The sequence below is a fragment of the Microtus oregoni genome, unplaced genomic scaffold (genome assembly GCF_018167655.1).
Source record: "Microtus oregoni isolate MIOR12 unplaced genomic scaffold, Mior012 000022F_ref0000154, whole genome shotgun sequence".
NCBI classification, from domain to species: Eukaryota; Metazoa; Chordata; class Mammalia; order Rodentia; family Cricetidae; genus Microtus; species Microtus oregoni.
In genome coordinates, this window is record NW_024543081.1 from 17,766,889 (window position 1) to 17,784,512 (window position 17,624).

A 17,624-nucleotide genomic window follows, 5' to 3' on the forward strand; every position below is an offset into this window, starting at 1 on the left:
CATCACACACTTCCACGGCCAGGAGTGGCATTCCGCCCATGCCTTCTCCATCACGTTGGACTGGAACCGTGAGCCAAAGCAATGTGGTCATAGCAAGATGAGGGTAATACACCTGTCACAGCAGCCTCCTTGTTCTCTTAGACAGCCTCTTAAAGCCCTGTAGAACCCACTCAGCCTGGCTGGCCTTAAGCTGCCCATCAGTCTCCTAGTCCCTCCCTGTGCTCCTTGCCTGTGGCCTTACCCAGGAACCCTTCCAAGGCCAGCTGCCAAATCATGTCCATCAGACCTCACTTCCTATGGTGAAGCTCCAACCAGACATGTTCTGAGACCACCCTGGCATTCTCTGCTGTCCTTGTGGCACTCCTGACTCTGTCCCCATCCCCTCCTCATAGAGTGGCCAGTGTGCTCTCTTAGGACCCCAGGTCTGAGCTTGGATTGTGTGCCCACCCTATGCTGGGCCACACGCTTTGAGGCCAGTTCCATGTTCGGTGTGGCTGATTCTTGACTGGGTGTATCCATCCAGATCTTGCCTGCTCTATCCATAGCAGTCTGTGCTGAGAGCTGGAAGTGGAACAGGTCTCTGGGGCGATGGGACAAGGAAGAGGTGAGCTGTGGGGCACTGAGAGGTTACTGTCTCTGAGGAGTGAGACACAGCAGTCCCAATGCATGAACAGAGTCCCATAGTGTTTCTCAGCCTGGACTCCATCAGTCAAGTAAGCTGCTATGAGGGAAGGTGGACCAGGGGCAGATGTGGCTGAACCCCTGGCTTCACCAGGTCTGTTCTGCCACTCACAGAGCTTGGACAGTGTGCCAAGGGTCAGGAGCTTTCTCAAAGAAGCCAGTGCTCTGCTTTGGAAATATTCATTTGTCCGTCTCTATGAGGAGCAGCAGGGCTTTCCACTTCTCTGAGCCAAGATGTCAGCTAGGAGCAGGCTTCTGGGTATAGAGAAAGGGTTTGGTGTCCTCCCTTCCAACTGAGGGTCTGAGCATCACCTTACAAGTCCTGGAATGGATGGAGATGGGATAGCTCTAATGGTAAAAGTAAAATGTTGTGGATCCTGAGTGGCTGCAGCGGGCAGAAGGCCATGAGACCACATTACAGGTCCCAGAGTGGGGGCAGGCAGTGGGCCCCAGAGCAGCCAGTCCCAGGCAGGGACGGTGCAGTTCCCATGCCACAGGTCTCCAAAGGCAGCTGGTCCTGGGTAGGGAACCATGGTCCTGAGCAGGGAACCATGAGGCGCATGCTGCAGGTCTCTGAAGGCTGGTCCCCAGGGGCGGGTGAGAGATGGATAGGCACACCAGACAGAGTGAGATTGGATATTTATTTAGTAGGTTATGGAGGGGGAAGGGAAAAAGGGAGAAGAGTAGAGAGGCAGAGAGTGGGGGAGACAGAATCCACCACCCTAATTTCTTTAACCTGTGGTGCCTAACCTCCCACCTTTTTATTATAAAAGAGATGGGACTGTAATGGTCTGTTCTGTCTCTTTAAGAGACAAGCCATGCCCATTCCCACCCCTGTCTGCTGAGGCAGGCAGATTTTTTTCCTGCTTGCAGCCTGAGTTCTTTCCTTTTCTGTCTCCCTCTCAAAGAGGCAGCTTTTGTTTCTCCCTTCTCTCTCTCTCTTCCCTTCTCCTCTCTGTCTCTGTCTCTCTCTGCCTTTCTGCTCATCTCCCCTTCTTCCTTTCCCCTCCATAACCCACTAAATAAATGTCCATCCTCATTCTGTATGGTGTGCCTATCCAAGTTTCTATCTCTCTCCTGCCTGCATGACTCCCTGCCCAGGACCAGCCATCTTTGGAAACCTGCAGCTTGGTCTTGTGACATGCCTATCTATCTGTCCCTCCTTGTAATCTCACACACCATCCCTGCCTGGGACTGGCTGCTCAGGGGATCTGCTGCTTGCTGCCTACAGCCACTCGGGGATCCGCAGTATGTTTTATTAACCCATTACAATAGCCACTTGAGGTGGAAGACAGGAGGTACTACAAGGGGTGGCAGAGGTGTCACAGGGTATTCCTCACAACAGGGTGCAGAAGAGGCCCAGACCCAGTGGCAGCAGGATCCTCCCTGGCAGGGTCCTGAACACAGCGCCAGGTGCTCTATTGCAGAGATTCCCTGAGCAGCATACTCTGGTGATCCTGGCCTGAATTCCTTTGTTCACTTCCCACTCATACACACTGTTGGAGTTGGGGCATGTGGTAGCGCAGGCCTTGCTGATCTGTGTTCTGCTCCTTGTTCCTGCAGAAGAAAAGAGACCGCATGTGGTTCTAGAACCCCAAGGCTAGACAGAGTGGGGGGAAGCTTCTAAAGTGGATGGCTGGGTCTGGCCCTGCTGGGCCACCTTCTGTTGTCCTTTCTCAGACACTGCCCACACAGTGATAGGAGCTCTGCTACCCAGAGTCACCACCAACCTGGGGTACAGCAAAGAGGTGGGGGCTCTCTTCAGCAGCCCTAGGTGGCCCAGGAGGCGGAGTAAAGGGTGCAAAGTCGAAAAGAACTGGTCGCCAAAGAGTACATCGGTGGCACAGAATTTAGGATGACCAAGGATTCTCTAGCAGAGAGCGTGGAGTCTGTGGCCTTCTTGGAAGCCTTGGCCCTGAACAGTCCTCCCTAGTGGGCACATCAGGTCTTCTCAGGACAGGTAGCACCCAAAAGGGAGTCCTCTGAGCCCACGCCCTGCACAGAACGTCAGTGGTTACCTTTTGGCTCAAGAGCAATGGAACAAAAAGCTGGGGGGTGGGGCACCCAGGCGAGGATTCAAGACGGGAAGAGAAAGTTGGAGAAAGGTGTGGAAGTAGTTCCTCAGCTTCCAAATTGTCACTACACAAATCCCTGAGCTGTAAGGAGAGAAAGAGACTGCAGGGCAGGGCTGCTGCTGATAAGAACAGGGACCCTGCCTTGGGGAACCTGCGGCCCTTCTTGGGAAAACCCCACTTGGGACCAATGACTTTCACTGGATTTAACTACAAAGGAGGAAACACAGTAGGAAGAGGCAGCCCGGGGCAGTTTCAGTGCCTGAGGATACTACAGCAAAGGACAGTTTATCACCCTTCCCCCCACCCAGGCACACGCTGTACAACTCCTTCAGGGCTTGTTTTAGGCCAGCGCAAGCCATTATTCTCAGGAAGCCAGGAACCTGGAGATGCTTAAACTTCATGAATTACTCTGCAGCCAGCCAGGCTCAAGACTTTCACCTCAAGAGAGGAGGCAGCTCTGAGGCTTCTGCATGGTCCCAGGGAACTAGATCGAGGTCGGTGCAGCTACTACCACCACGGTGAGCTCATTTCTGGTTTCTGGACATTTTCATATTTTTGCCTTCTCATGGTGATGGAAAAGTAATGTGTTGGCTCTTGTTCCTTCATCTTCTCTAAGACTGATCTTACCTAAGGTCCCACTGCTTTCACGACCCCATGATGCCCCTATGAGAGTAGGCGGCCTTGGCAAATCTGTCCCTGGCTGACGAACTCTGTTTTTGCACACTTGTTCATTTGGGAATTCAAGGCATCAGAGCCTTTGTCCCAGGGTGAGTTCTTGAAAGAGTGACACACGAACAGATACGCAACTGGGAGAGAAAAAGGAACAAAGGAACGGGCAAATTCCAGACCACACCTTCCAGTATAGGTCAGCACCTAAAGGAGGCATTGGGGCTGCAGACCCAGTCTTGCCACTGGCTCTGGAGCCTTCCAGGCCTGAGGAAGGACTCACTTGAGTAAATTAACACCTCGTTGCTCAGGCAGACTTTTTCCTCTGGTTGGCACATCCTGGGCCTACACATGCGGGGCTCGTGGACCTTGAAGCACTGGAAGCAGCTCAGGTTTCTGGCTGTGGTCAAGAATGTGCGTTGGTGGGTGAGCAGAGCAGGCTGGACCCCACTCCCATTCCATCCCCCTCAGCCCTGTCCGTTCCTTACCTGACTCCCTAGTCGCCCAGTCTTGGGCAAGCTCCACTGACCCCAGGGACGCCCAGAGCGCCAGGAGTAGCCAGGTCATGTCTCCGTGCTTTCTCCACACCCTCGCGCCCGTCTGTCGGGATCCCTCACAGCCGGGTAGGTGCCCTGCTCTTGACTGTGGCGCATAGGGGAGGAGCTGGAGCACCGGCTGGCTGAAGTCTGCGTTCCCTCCTCGAGGACTGCCGGGGGGGGGGGGGGGGGGGGGGGGGGTGGCTGCACCTTGAGAGGATGGAGGGACAGCGAACCGCGTGAAGCGGGGCGGGTTCCCCTATGACCCCACCACTACCTTGGAGTCTTTGCCCCAGTTCCCGAACCTGGGGCTTCCTTTTGCTTCCTGAACGCACCTGGCAGAGAAGAATCCCCTCTATCACTGTGAGTGACAGGTCTGGTTTCCGAATCTAGTCCCAGACTCAGGGCCCAGGAGGCAGCCCGCAGTTCCTGAGCGCTAATAGAACTTTGACAGATCTGGTGTGGTCCAGGAATTTGGAGGCAGAGTTGAGATTAGAGTCTTCAAGTCGGGGGAGGGTTTGGGTGGGAGGCACACATTTGGGGAGGCAGGTGATTTGGATAATCAGAAATGGTGGGTAGGGCAAAGAAGAAGAAAAAGAGCCAGAGGCTAAATCGGGAGGGGTGGGGGGAGCCGGGTAAACAGACTGCAGGTTCACAGTCCTTTGTTCTTTTGGGCTCCAGATGGCTTTCTTCTGAGTGAGTGCAGCCCGGCTTGGGAGGCCAGAGGTGGGAGAGGAAGGGAGGAAATTGGGCCGAAGCCTGGGCACCCTACACCAGGTTCCAAAGACTTCTGATGCTGAAGGACTTCAAGTCCCACCGCCCAGCCTGGTGATGTGCAGGCTTCAAGGGTCCTGCCGCAGGCATACCTTTGAGCAGATGAGGCGGGTGGCCGGAGTATCGCCTTTGGGTTCTCAGACCACAGCACCTGCTCTGTTGCTTCCTAGACTCTTCTGCCAGCACGTAAGTCTGTGATGTGACCCAATCCTGTCTATGGGGTTTGTAAATGTCCTGCGTATTTTGAGGGGTGAGGCCATTCAAGGCTGTTTCCCTTCCCCATCAGTTCAGGGACGGGGTAACGCCCCTGCCTCCAACCTATCTTCCCATTATCATAACCTTTTTTTCTTCTCAGAGTAAAACAAAGTGAACTGTGTCCTCTGAGTTACTGAAGCCGGAGGGGATGTCACCAGGCTCCTGAGGAAGCAACCTGGAGCCTCCAAGTCAGTTGAAGGGGATGTGTGTGTTTGGGAGGCGGGGGAGATAGTTTTTTCACTGGAGACATCAGTACACTTCTGTGTCCTCACCTTAGTATCAGCCATATTTGCAGACCTGTGGACCCTCCCCATCTGCCATCATGAAATGTTGCCTTAGTCTGGAGACCCAACCCAGTACCTCCTACGCCTCTTTCCCAGGCCTGTCTCTCAAAACTATCTCCCCGAAGGCCAAACACCCTACAGGAGCAGGGAGCAGGTATCTTTCCAAGCCTGTCAGCTCATTCTTTATCCCCTGTCCCTTCTTTCCTTTGCTGTCTCCTCCGTTCTTCTCTCTTTCTTTTAACCACTTAACAAATGTGCTGGTTTGAATGAGAATGGTCCCATAACATGATGCGCGGAACTATCTGGGAAGGTGTGGTTTTGTTGTGTGTGGGAAGGTGTCATTGAGGGTGGGCTTTGAAGTTTCAAAAATCCACATCATTCCCAGGTAGCTCTCTCTGCCTCGTGCTGGTGGATCAAATTTAAGCTCTCGGCGACTGCTCGGGCTCCACCCCTACCTGCCTGCTGCCCTGCTCTGAATGGTGGCAGCCAAGGACTCTAACCCTCTGAAGCTGTAAATCCCCACATAAATTCTTCCATACAGTGCCTTGGTCATGGTCTCACCACAGCAGTAGAAAAATAACTAAGAGAACAGATATTTATGGGACTGAAGAGATGGCTCAGCAGTAATTATGAGGGACAGAGTTTGGAGTCCATCGCTATCTAAGCTGGACATCTCATAAGTGCTTGTGACTTCTGAAGGATCCAACCCCCTCTTCTGGCAACTTCACACAAAGGTGTACAGCTGCCCACACATGAATCCACACACAACAAATCTTATTTATTTATTTATTTATTTTATTGATTTTTGTTGAGCTCTACATTTTTCTCTGCTCCCCTCCCTGCCTCTTCCCTCCCCTTCTCTGCTCTCCTAAGGTTCCCATGTTCCCAATTTACTCAGGAGATCTCACAACAAATCTTTAAAGTACATTCTTAAAGCATGTGTTTGTTGAATATTGGAATCCACGTGCATCCCTGAGTGGTGATGACCAATGGCAAGGAAGACTTGGTTCCTCATCTTCCAGGTGCGGCTCTGATGGTGCCCAGTATAACACAAAGGACTCATCCAGGGGACACAGTGAGAGAGGTATCCATGGGCAGTGCTGCTATCACACAAACACATATTCGTGCCACCTACTAAAAGGTGCTTAGCTGAGGGGACCACATTCCCTATTCTCATCTAACACAGCTTGCTCGTGGTTACTGGTCAGCTGAGGTTTCCTCTGCTGGGGACTCAGGGGGCCAGCAGGTGGCCATGGGCAGATGTGGGACTTGAGCCCTTCATGGCTTTTACAGTTTGCCTCAGGATTCCTGATTTAAGAAATGATGAAGGTCATCAGATATTTTCCTACCCAACTCTCCTGGAAAACCCCAGGCTTCCTGGAGAGCCAGGCATTCTTATTAAGGCTTTAACCATCTTAGGATGAGGTCTCAGGCTACACCCACAATGGACACGGAAGAAAAAGTCACTGAGCTTCGTGTGTGTGTGTGTGTGTGTGTGTGTGTGTGTGTGTGTGCGTGTGTGTGTGTGGTGTGGGAAGTCCTTTGGTATATGTGTTGCTTTTATTAGTTAATGAATAAAAAATCTGTCTTGGGCCTGCTTAGGGCAGAATAGAGGTGAGCGGGTTCGGGGTGGGGGACTAAACTAAATGCTGAGAGAAAGGAGGCAGAGCCAGGGAGGAGGTGTCACTGCTGGGAACTGATGAGTTGGAAACTTGCTGGTATACCATGAGCCTCATGGTAAAATATAAAATAATAGAAATGAGTTAAATTGATATGTAAAAGCTAGCCAATAAGAAGCTAGAGCTAATAAGCCAATCAGTTGTGGCGGACTTCTTGACCGGCGACGAAGAATGACCACCACATCAGGATTCTACTCAGAACACGCTTTACTGGAGTACCCTTGATTGATGGGGAGCATGAAACGAGAGGGGGGCAAGAAAACAAGGGGCAAGAAGGGAAGGGCAGGGAGAGCATGAAGCGAAGGGGCAGGGAGCTAAGGGGAGAGACAACATGAAGCAAAGGGGTCAGGGGGCACTTAGGCAGCCGCTTAAATAGGGAATTGGCACATGGGTCGCCCTGTGATTGGCTGCCACCAACAGCTGACACCAGACCGCATCGGGATAGGCTCAAGGATCCTCATCCACCGCGCATGCAGGAAGCGGGGGACCGCAGCTCTCAAAGGCATAGCCAAATATGGAGTTGTTTGTTTCCAACAAGACAGGATGTCGGCGCCATCTTGTAATGGCGATCCTGTCCGGCTCACTACAATCAGTGATGTAATTAATACAGTTTCTATGTGGTTATTTCAGGTCTGGGCAGCCTGGAATGAACAAGCGGCCTCCTACAACATGTGTGTGTGCATGCATACATGCACCTGCCCACGCATATGCGTGCACATGCACTATTGCATGTGGAGGCCACGGGTCAGCCTTGAGTCTCGTTCCTCAGGAACCTCTATCTGGATTTTTGAGATGAACTCTCTCGTTGGGACCTGGGACTTGCAGGTTCAGCTAGACTGACTGGCCAGCAAGCCCCAGGGATCCTCAGTCTCTGCACTCCAGGGCTGCGATTATGAGCACATACTACCAAGGCTGGTTCTATATGTGAATGCTGAGGCTCAAACTAGGGTCTTTATGCCTGCATGGCAAACACTTTATGAACTGACCCGCCTTACCTGCTGGTGTGTGTATTTGTATATGTGTGTGTGTGTGTATCTGTGTGTGGGCTGCTGTTCTGGAAGTGGAGCCCAGAGCCTCACACACTCTAGAGAAGCACTCTGCCATTGAGCCACTTCCCCAAGCCCTGTCTTCCTTGGGGTGCAGAGGCAGGCCTCAGACTCAATCATTTTGCCTCAGCTTCCCCAGCAGTGATATTATGGGCATGCATTACCCCATGGTGGCCCTGTCATTGTTTTGACCTTGAAAGTCACTGTCCAACAGGCAGAACATTGGCTCTGAAGACACTGTGATGGAGCCCGAGTGGTACAGAGTGGGGAGGAAATTCTTTCTTCTTGAAGTCTGTCTAGATCCTGGCCATAAGAGCTGCATGTCCCAGAAGCCTCTGGTTCGGGATCACCCAGGTGACAGGCAGAAAGTCAAAACCACACGGCTCCACCAGGTAATCTCCTGGTGATCACCCTGAACCTCTGCTGCTTGCAGTGGTGACGGAGCAGTGTGCTCAGTGAGGCCCTAGCCGTGACTCCCTTCTAGGGACAACTGTACTTGGGTGAACCTAAGAAGATAAAAGAGTGGGAAGAGAAATCCCAATAAGGCTAAGACATGCATTTGAACAGAGGAACTAAGTCAGATGTGTTTTGAGATGAACACATGCATTTGTGTTTGTATTTTAAATATACAAATAAACAATAGGTTATGGGTCTTTTCAATTTTGTTATTTTATGTTTATTGTATAGCTTATAAATGTATGGTATTTACATTTACATCATAATCAAGTTAATACGCTGTCAATCTATCACTCAAGTTTAAAAGTTTATGTATGCTTAAGTTACATATACTCTTTTTTTCTTCATTGTTTTGGTTTGTTGATTGTAAAGTTCTGCTCCTGTAGTGCGGTACCTGCACTACAGGACAGTTAGCGCTACTGTTACGGTTCGCGAGTCTCTGGACAAGGGGCTGGAGATTGAAACACACAGAGACAGAGACAAGCAAAGAGACGAGGACACAGGTCATCCTTGGTACAAGAATGCCAAGTTTATTGTGCTCAGGGGAAGCTTATATAGGGCTCTGGCCACGCCCCAGCTCTCGGGATCTTTCAGCTGCAGCCACCAGCCGTGCCGACTCACGCATGCACACACTCTTGTGAGTTTTCATAGTAGTGCCATGTCCTTTTGTGGTGCCAGGACAGCTAGGTAACAGGCAACAACTGGGTAATCAGGTGTCCCTTACCTTGAACACTGCTGGGGTGGAGTAGGGTGGGGTTGGTCGGGGAATCAACCCAATTTACTGTAGCCTCGTAGTTTCCCAGTATGTTTAAAAAGGACTTTTTTTGTTCTGTTACTGTAAAAAATTCACAGAATATTGGCACAGGGAACTTGGAGTAACCTAAGGCATTCTTCCCAGGCCATCATCATTCCTATTTGGCTTCAGAATAAACTATCTTTTATCTGCTTTGAGGTGAGAGCTGAGTTTTTGTGTCAATAGGTCCAAAGCTTCCATAGTCTCCAGGGTCACTGTATTGTGTTATGGATGGTCCACCAGAGGCGACCATTCAAACACAATGTATAGTCAATTCAAAGTCTTCATTCCAGATGTCTGGGACCACACCCAAGTGTTCAGGGACCTTGGTGCATCCCCAAGTCTCTAGAACACTGTGTTTTTGAAGGCAGGAACCACATCCTGGCGTCTCAGCCACAGGTGTCTTTGCAGAGTAAGTAGCTTGAAGCAAACAGTTTTAACAGAAGCTAAAATAAGCAATTAGCTGGGGGTGGGGGTTCTGCACAAGCAGACAGTTTTAACAAAGACTAAGATAAATTAGCTAGAACATGCTGGCCTTAGGTTCCTAAAATAGAATTGGATTTTTCCATGAGATTTTTCACCAAGCAGATCAGATTCTAGTTAAACCTGGACCGGCCTCAGCAAGAGTACATGATGGAGGAAACTCTGCACTGTCTTGCCCCATTACACAGATGGATAGAGATGCTAGGCCAGTGTTGTGAGAACCAAACCGGACTGTTTTTTTTTTTAAAAATATTTATTTGTTATGTGTACAATATTCTGTCTGTGTGTATGTCTGCAGGCCCGAAGAGGGCACCAGACCTCATTACAGATGGTTGTGAGCCACCATGTGGTTGCGGGGAATTGAACTCAGGACCTTTGGAAGAGCAGGCAATGCTCTTAACCACGGAGCCATCTCTCCAGCCTCCCCCTCCCCTGGACTGGTTTTTGTAAAGCTCTAACCTACATAAATAAAAACAGAATGAGTATATGAGTACGGCCATGAGGCTGTGCAGGGAGGGAGTCTGGTGCTTATGGTTGGTAATGGACTGCCCCAAAGCACTGCCCATTATTTACAAGAAAGATGTGCCAGCAAGGAGCTGGGACTGTGCCCAAGCGTGATCAGAAGCTAAGCCCCTTGGGCAGAGACCTGGGTGGGCTGCCCATGTCAGAAAGGTGGGTTGCATCTGCTGCCAGAAATATGGACCTAGGCTTTTGGCGCCATTCCTTTGCTCAAAATTTTCTCAGTGTAGATAGGATTGGGAGAAGTAGGGCAAAGGGGGTTTCCCAGCTTATGCAGGGGAGAGAAGAGGTTGCAACTGAGCAGGGTCCATGGTCTGTATTGCCACTGGAGATCATGCTGAGGTCTGTGACACATGTTGACACTGGAGACCATGTGGATGTCTGAAGCCCATGCTGCCATCAGACTTTTCTTTGGACCACCAACTCACAAATAATGACATGGATACTTATTATTAATTATGAAAGCTCAGCCTTAACTTGGGTTTGTTCCTAACTAGTTTTTGTAATGTAAATTAACCCGTATTTTTAAATCTACATTATTCCATGTGGTTTGTTACCTCATTTTCATCCTGTCTTTTTCGTGTCTGTCTGGTGACTCCCTGTGTGCCTAGATTCCTTCTCTTCTTCCTTTCTCTCCCAGAAATTCCACCTATCCTTTCCTGCCTAGCTGTTGGCCATTCAGGATTTATTACACTAATCACAGCAATACGTCTTCACAAAGCATACAAATATTCTGCATCATTTCCCCCTTTTTATCTAAATAAAAGAGGAAAGGATTTTTACTCTAACAATAAAACTATATACAATAAGAACAATTATTAGGTAAGGATTACATTTGCAATATCCACTCTATCTATATTTGGCAAATTTGGAGAAAATACTCTATTATTTATCCTACCTTGGCTAGTCCAAAGTTTTGTACCTAATTTATTTACAATCCTGACTTGTATTACTAACACAAAACTATTTTTTAGACCCCAAAACATTTTCTTAAACAACTTAAGCTTTTATGTCTCTCAACCTTTATAAACTTTACATCTCTTTTGTAAGTTTTCTTTTTTAATTTGGTAACAAAGAAACTGGTATAACTGTCTAGTCTTCAACCTCAGAGACCCGAGAAGGATATATTACCTGAATAAACAAGAAGTCTAGAGCAAAAAATTTCCAAAACTATAGAAATGACAAAGACAGCAGGGTGCCTGGGAAGTCACCCAAGGTTCCTCTGCAACATTGGGACATCCATCTTCAGCCTACAGGCCTAGAATATCTGACAGACCTTTCTATGAAGCAAGAATTTTGAAGGAATATCCCGACTTGTCATGGCAAAGTTCTGCAGTCATCCTTTGTGTCTTGTTTGTCCAATTTGGATAGTATACTGTCAGTATCCGAGGCAAGGGCAATTTCTTTTCTCGTGGCTAACTTTGTCACAAGAGAAAGCAAACCCCATATGGTGGTTCGTCAGTGCCTATCATCTTTCTTTGAAGTAATTAGTGCTGCCAGGAACATATGTTTCTCACTGTCACAAAAAGCCTTATGTTATTAAAACATCTTAAATGCCATATTCTGGCTGGGCAGTGGTGGCACACACCTTTGATCCCAACACTCAGGAGGCAGAGACAGGAAAACTTCTGTGAATTCAAGGTCAACCTGGTCTATCAGAGCTAGTTCCAGGACAGATTCCAAAGCTACAGAGAAAAAACAGTCTCAAAAAAAACAAAAACAAAAACAAACAAGAAAAGAAAGAAAAAAAGCCATATTCTGTAGATCTCTGAAGTATTTGAAGACCACCTATTTATCTAAAATATATTTTTGTTTAAGCTTGAAAACATATCTACAAGATTACAAGTTTGATTGTTATAGATGATTAACTACCAACCAACATTTCTTTTTTAAAAGCTCAAAAAAATTTTAATTTTTTTTCTATTTTAGTCCTTTTTGTAAAAACTGTATTTTCAATTGAAATAGAATTACATTGCTTGCCCCCTCTTTTGTACCTCCAACCCTACCTATGTCCTCTTTGAGAGTGGGAGACTTGGTAGCCTCTTTTTCTTTGATTATAGTTGTTACATACATACATATATATGTATGTGTGTGCACAAATATGTAAAAACAATGCACTGGGTCCAGTTTTGTTGTTTGTATGTATATCAACCAACATTTCTTAATCATCCTAAACAATTTGTAATAATAAGCCTTTAAAAACTAAAATTTTATATTACATTTTAAAACAAACTGCATAGATACAATATCTTAAATAAGCTTAGAAACATATGCAGAGTATAACAAAAGTAACTTTAAATTTGGATCAATGTGCAAAAATCCATACCAATATAAAATATTTGAGACTAGTAGTTGCTTTTTTAGTTTAAAAGCAGATTCAATAATCTAATATTTTATCCTATGGTTTCTATATCCCCTGTTTTCTTTTCAGAATGAGATCTCTAAATCTAATCTCCTTTGCTTAGCATCCTCCCTGCTCATGATCAATAGCAATATATATATATATATGTGTGTGTGTGTGTGTATACATATATATATATATATATATTTGATATTTTTTGAGCTCTACATTTTTCTCTGTTCCTCTCCCTGCCTCTCCTGTCCCCACTTCAATCCTCCCCCAAGGTTCCCATGCTCCCAATTTACTCAGGAGATTTTGATTTTTCTACTTTCTACTTCCCATGTAGATTATATCTATGTAAGTCTCTCTTAGTGTCCATATTTTTGTCTAAGTTCTCTGGGATTGTGGGTTGTAGGCTGGCTTTCTTTGCTTTAAAAACCACCTATGAGTGAGTACATGTGATAATTGTCTTTCTGTGTCTGGGTTACCTCACTCAAAGTAATGTTTTCTAGCTCTATCTATTTTCCTGCAAAATTCAAGCTGTTGTTATTTTTTTCTGCTGTGTAGTACTCCATTGCGTAAATGTACCACATTTTTCTTATCCATTCTTTAATCAAGGGGCATTTAGGTTGTTTCCAGGTTCTGGCTATGACAAACAAAGCTGCTATCAATATAGTTGAGCAGCGTGTCCTTATGGCATGATTGATCATCCTTTGGATATATACTCAAAAGTGGTATTACTGGGTCTTGAGGAAGGTTGTTTCCTAATTTTCTGAGAAATCACCACACTGACATCCAAAGGGGTTGTGCCAGCTTGTATTCCCCACAACACAGTATAAGTTGTCATCAGTGTTTTTGATCATGGCCATTCTTACAGGTATAAGATGGAATCTCAGAGTTGTTTTGATTTGCATTTCTCTGAAGACTAAGGATGTTGAACATTTCCTTAAGTGTCTTTCAGTCATTTTAGATTCCCCTGTTAAGAGTTCTCTGTTTAGGTCTGTACTCCATTTTTTATTGGATTATGTGATCTTTTGATGTCCAATTTCTTGAGTTCTTTGTATATTTTGGAGATCAGACCTCTGTCTGATGTGGGGTTAGTGAAAATCTTTTCCAATTCTGTAGGCTATCATTTGTCTTGTTGACTGTGTCCTTTGCTTTACAGAAGCTTTTCAGTTTCAGGAGGTCCTATTTATTAATTGTTTCTCTCAGTATCTGTGCTGCTGGGGTTATATTTAGCAAGTGGTTCCCAGTGCCAATGTATTCAAACATACTTCCCACTTTCTCTTCTATAAGGGTCAGTGTGGCTAGCTTTATGTTGAGGTCTTTGATCCATTTGGACTTGAGTTCTGTGCATGGAGATAGATATGGGTCTATTTTCATTTTTCTACATGTTGATATCCAGTTATGCCAGCACCATTTGTTAAATATGCTTTCTTTTTTCCATTTGACATTTTTTGCTTCTTTATCAAAGATCAGATGTTCAAAGATGTGTGGATTGATATTCTGGTCTTCTATTCGGTTCCATTAGTCCTCCTGTCTGTTCTTATGGCAGTACCAGGCTGTTTTCTGTACTGTAACTCTGTAGTAGAGTTTGAATTCAGGGATTGTGATGCCTCCAGAAGTTCTTTTACTGCACAGGATTGTTTTGGCTATCCTGTTTTTTTTTCTTTTCCAAATAAAGTTGAATACTTCAAAGAGAGTTCAAAGACTTTAGAGGTCTTTGAAGAATTTTGCTGGGCATTGCGTTGAATCTGTGGATTGCTTTAGAGTTTTTGACATGCAAGTCTTCCACTTGTTTGGTTAGAGTTACTCTGAGATATTTTATGCTATTTGTGGCTATTGTAAAGGGTGTTGATTCTCTGATTTCTTCCTCAGCCCTTTTATCATCTGTGTATGTTTGAGTTAATCTTGTATCCTGCTACATTGCTGAAAGTGTTTATGAGTTGTAGAAGTTCCTTGGTAGAATTTTTATACCATGGTGATTTGATAAGGTACATTGGGTTATTCCAATTTTTTTGTATTTGTTGAGGTTTGTTTTGTTATGAGTATGTGGCCAGTTTTTGAGAAGGTTCCATGAGGTGCTGAGAAGAAGGTATATTCTTTTCTGTTTGGATGGAATATTTTATAGATGCCTGTTAAGTCCATTTGAGTCATAACCTCTGTTAGTTGATGTAGGTGGGTCTTTTATGTGTTATTTTCATTGGTCAAATAAAGAGACTGCCTTGGCCTTTGATAAGACAGCAGCTTAGATAGGCGGAGTAGACAGAACAGAATTCTGGGAGGAAGAAAGCAGAGTCAAGCAGGTGCCATGATTCTCTGACCTGAGACAGACACAGATTAGGATCTTTCCTGGTAAGCCACTACCTCATGGTGCAACACAGATTACTAAATATGGGTTAAAACAAGATGTGAGAATTAGCCAATAAGAGGCTGGAACTAGTGGGCCAGGCAATGTTTAAATGAATACAATTTGTGTGTTGTTATTTTGAGCTAACCATGTGGGAACTGGGTGGGACGAAAAGCCAGCCTGCTCACCTCATCACTACAAATGGCACCCAGATGTGGATAACTGAATCCACAGAGCCTGAGAAAGCTTGGGAAAGAATGGAGTAAAGCATGTTTTCTTGGTAGCAGCAATTTCTCGGGTCTGCTCTGCTTGCTAGAGGCAAGCAAGCACTCTCCTCTAAGAGAGGCTTCCTGACTCAGCTTTAGCTGCAAAACCCTGCAGCTCTTTTAAGAGATCCTGCCACGAAACACTTAAATGGTGTTGAGGAAAAGCTGACTGCATGCTTTTCGGTTTTCAGCCTTGGTAGGAAAAAAGCTGCACCATTTTAAAATGCCAGTTTTCTGGGTCGTCCTGCCAGGGCAAATTCTGATGCTTTCAGTCAGGCAGCCCAAAGCACTTGAGTGTGATCTGTGAGCAGAATGCTGCAGTTTGCTTGCTGGCAGGGATCTTGAAACACTGTAGAGTTGTGTCAATAAATGCGGCTCTGGCCGGTACCTCAGCTACAAGGCTGGAGTTGCAGAAAGCTAAGAAATGCCCTGGATCCGGCTGTCAAAGCCATGGATTTAATCCTCTCCTTAAAGATTCATTTAGTCAGAAAAAGAGAGAGAGATACAGTAAAGAGAGATTCAAATAGGAAGAAAACATCTAAATGGTTTACAGTGTGTTAAAAAATATATGCAGGCTAAAGGTAAAAGTCCTTAAAAATAAAAAAAAGAAAGAGTAGTTTGGGTGTGGTGGTACACAGCTTTAATCCCAACACTTAGGAGGCAGAGGTAAATTGACCTCTGAGACTTCAAGGGGCAGAGGTAGATTGACCTCTGTGACTTCAAGGTGTGGTAGCACACACCTTTAATCCCAATGCTGGGAGGCAGAGACAGAGGGACCTCTGTGAGTTCAAGGACAGCCTGGTCTACAGAGTTATTCCAGGACAAAAATATACAGAGAACCTGTCTCAAAAAATAAAAGTAAAAATAAATGAAATAGAGGTTAAAATAAAGCCGCACAAAGATGGAAAATACACAGAGAATCTTGATACTCTATGCTATTATGCTCTCTTTGAATTGTTTGAATGCTCAGGAAGGAGCAACAGCTGCTAAAATATATTTGTTTATAAATGCTGCTGAACTAATCCAAGACAGATATTTTGAAAATACCTTGACTTCAAAATTTGGATCTAAGGTTGTGATGCTTTGGAAAAGTTCATCTTTTATTTTCACAGAAGATGAGACTCTGTGGATTGCTTTTATCCCAATATGGTATGATAGGCCATGCCCTCCTGAAAGGTTACTGTGAACACCTTCAGAAAATTACTTCACTCAACTGCCAACTGAGATGAACCTAGCACATAGGTTATACCATGGAAGACCTAATTAACAGCGCCCCTATACAGCAGGAAGAAGTTTGGAGAGAAATAACTATGTCCATATTCCCAAATATTGTTTATAAATGTTCTTTTACATTTAAAGGGGGTATGATAAAGATATGTATCATTTGCCTTGGTATGGATTTTAAGGTCAATTTTGTTATACGTATATTTCTGACCTTGATTAAGGTACTGTAATTGTGTAGTCCATTTAAAAATGTAATGTATAATTAGGAAATAAAGATTGTTAATGGATAATCATCAATAATAGTCAAGCTTATAGTCATGTTAGTTAGATTTTCTAGATGTGCATAGATATATTTCAGATAGGCATTCTTCATATCTTTCAAAAACTATAGAATATGGCATTTTAAATGTTTTAATAACTTAGGACTTTTCATGACAATGAGACACGTCTGCTCCTGGCAGCAACAATCTACTTCAAGAGGAAGATGGGCATTGAAGTGGCTCCTTATGGAGTTTCATAGCCATTTGGGCAAGAAACTGCTCTTGCCTGGACTGTTGCATAAGAACTTTGCCTGAAGGTGAAATGATATTTCGGGGTTCCTGATTTATGAAAGAGTCTGCGAGACATTCTGTAGGACACAGCAGATAGTGACTGAACTGCCTTTGAAATTTCCTGCTTCATGGAAATGTCTGCTGGATACTATGGTCCTGTAGGCCAAAGATGGATGCCCCAACAGTACAGAGGAACTTTGGATGACTCTCCAGGCAGCGAGATGTCTCTGTCATTTCTAGAGTTTTGGAAGTTGCTTATTTCTTGTTTACTTAGGTAATAGTATATCCTTCTGGAGTCTTTGATAGAGTTGAAGAATGGATAGATAGTTGTAGTTTTCCTTAGTTATGATAAAAGATAAAATATAAATATTGTAACTGTAATTCTTGCTTGATAACTGTTTTGTTATATGTAATTTTACTATGTTAAAGAGAAAGCCTTTCTTTTTTTGTTTAAACAGAAAAAGGGGAAATGATGCAGGTGGGTCTTCTGTCTATGTGTTACTTTCATTGGTCAAATAAAGAGACTGCCTTGGCCTTTGATAGGACAACAGCTTAGATAGGCGGAGTAGACAGAACAGAATTCTGGGAGGAAGAAAGAGTCAGGCAGACTCCATGATTATCTGACCCAAGACGGACGCAGGTTAG

The 17,624-nt window shown here is 45.3% G+C and overlaps 1 protein-coding gene across 1 annotated transcript; it reads right to left on the minus strand.

Annotated features, from left to right (window-relative positions):
* Positions 1–2,017: 2,017 nt before the first annotated feature.
* On the minus strand, positions 2,018–3,989 carry Ly6l (lymphocyte antigen 6 family member L). Its single transcript, XM_041671737.1, has 3 exons — positions 3,911–3,989; positions 3,706–3,822; positions 2,018–2,238 (listed from the first exon to the last, which is right to left on the minus strand). Exons 1-3 carry the CDS (start codon positions 3,987–3,989, stop codon positions 2,018–2,020), a joined length of 417 nt encoding a protein of 138 aa, XP_041527671.1.
* Positions 3,990–17,624: the final 13,635 nt, after the last annotated feature.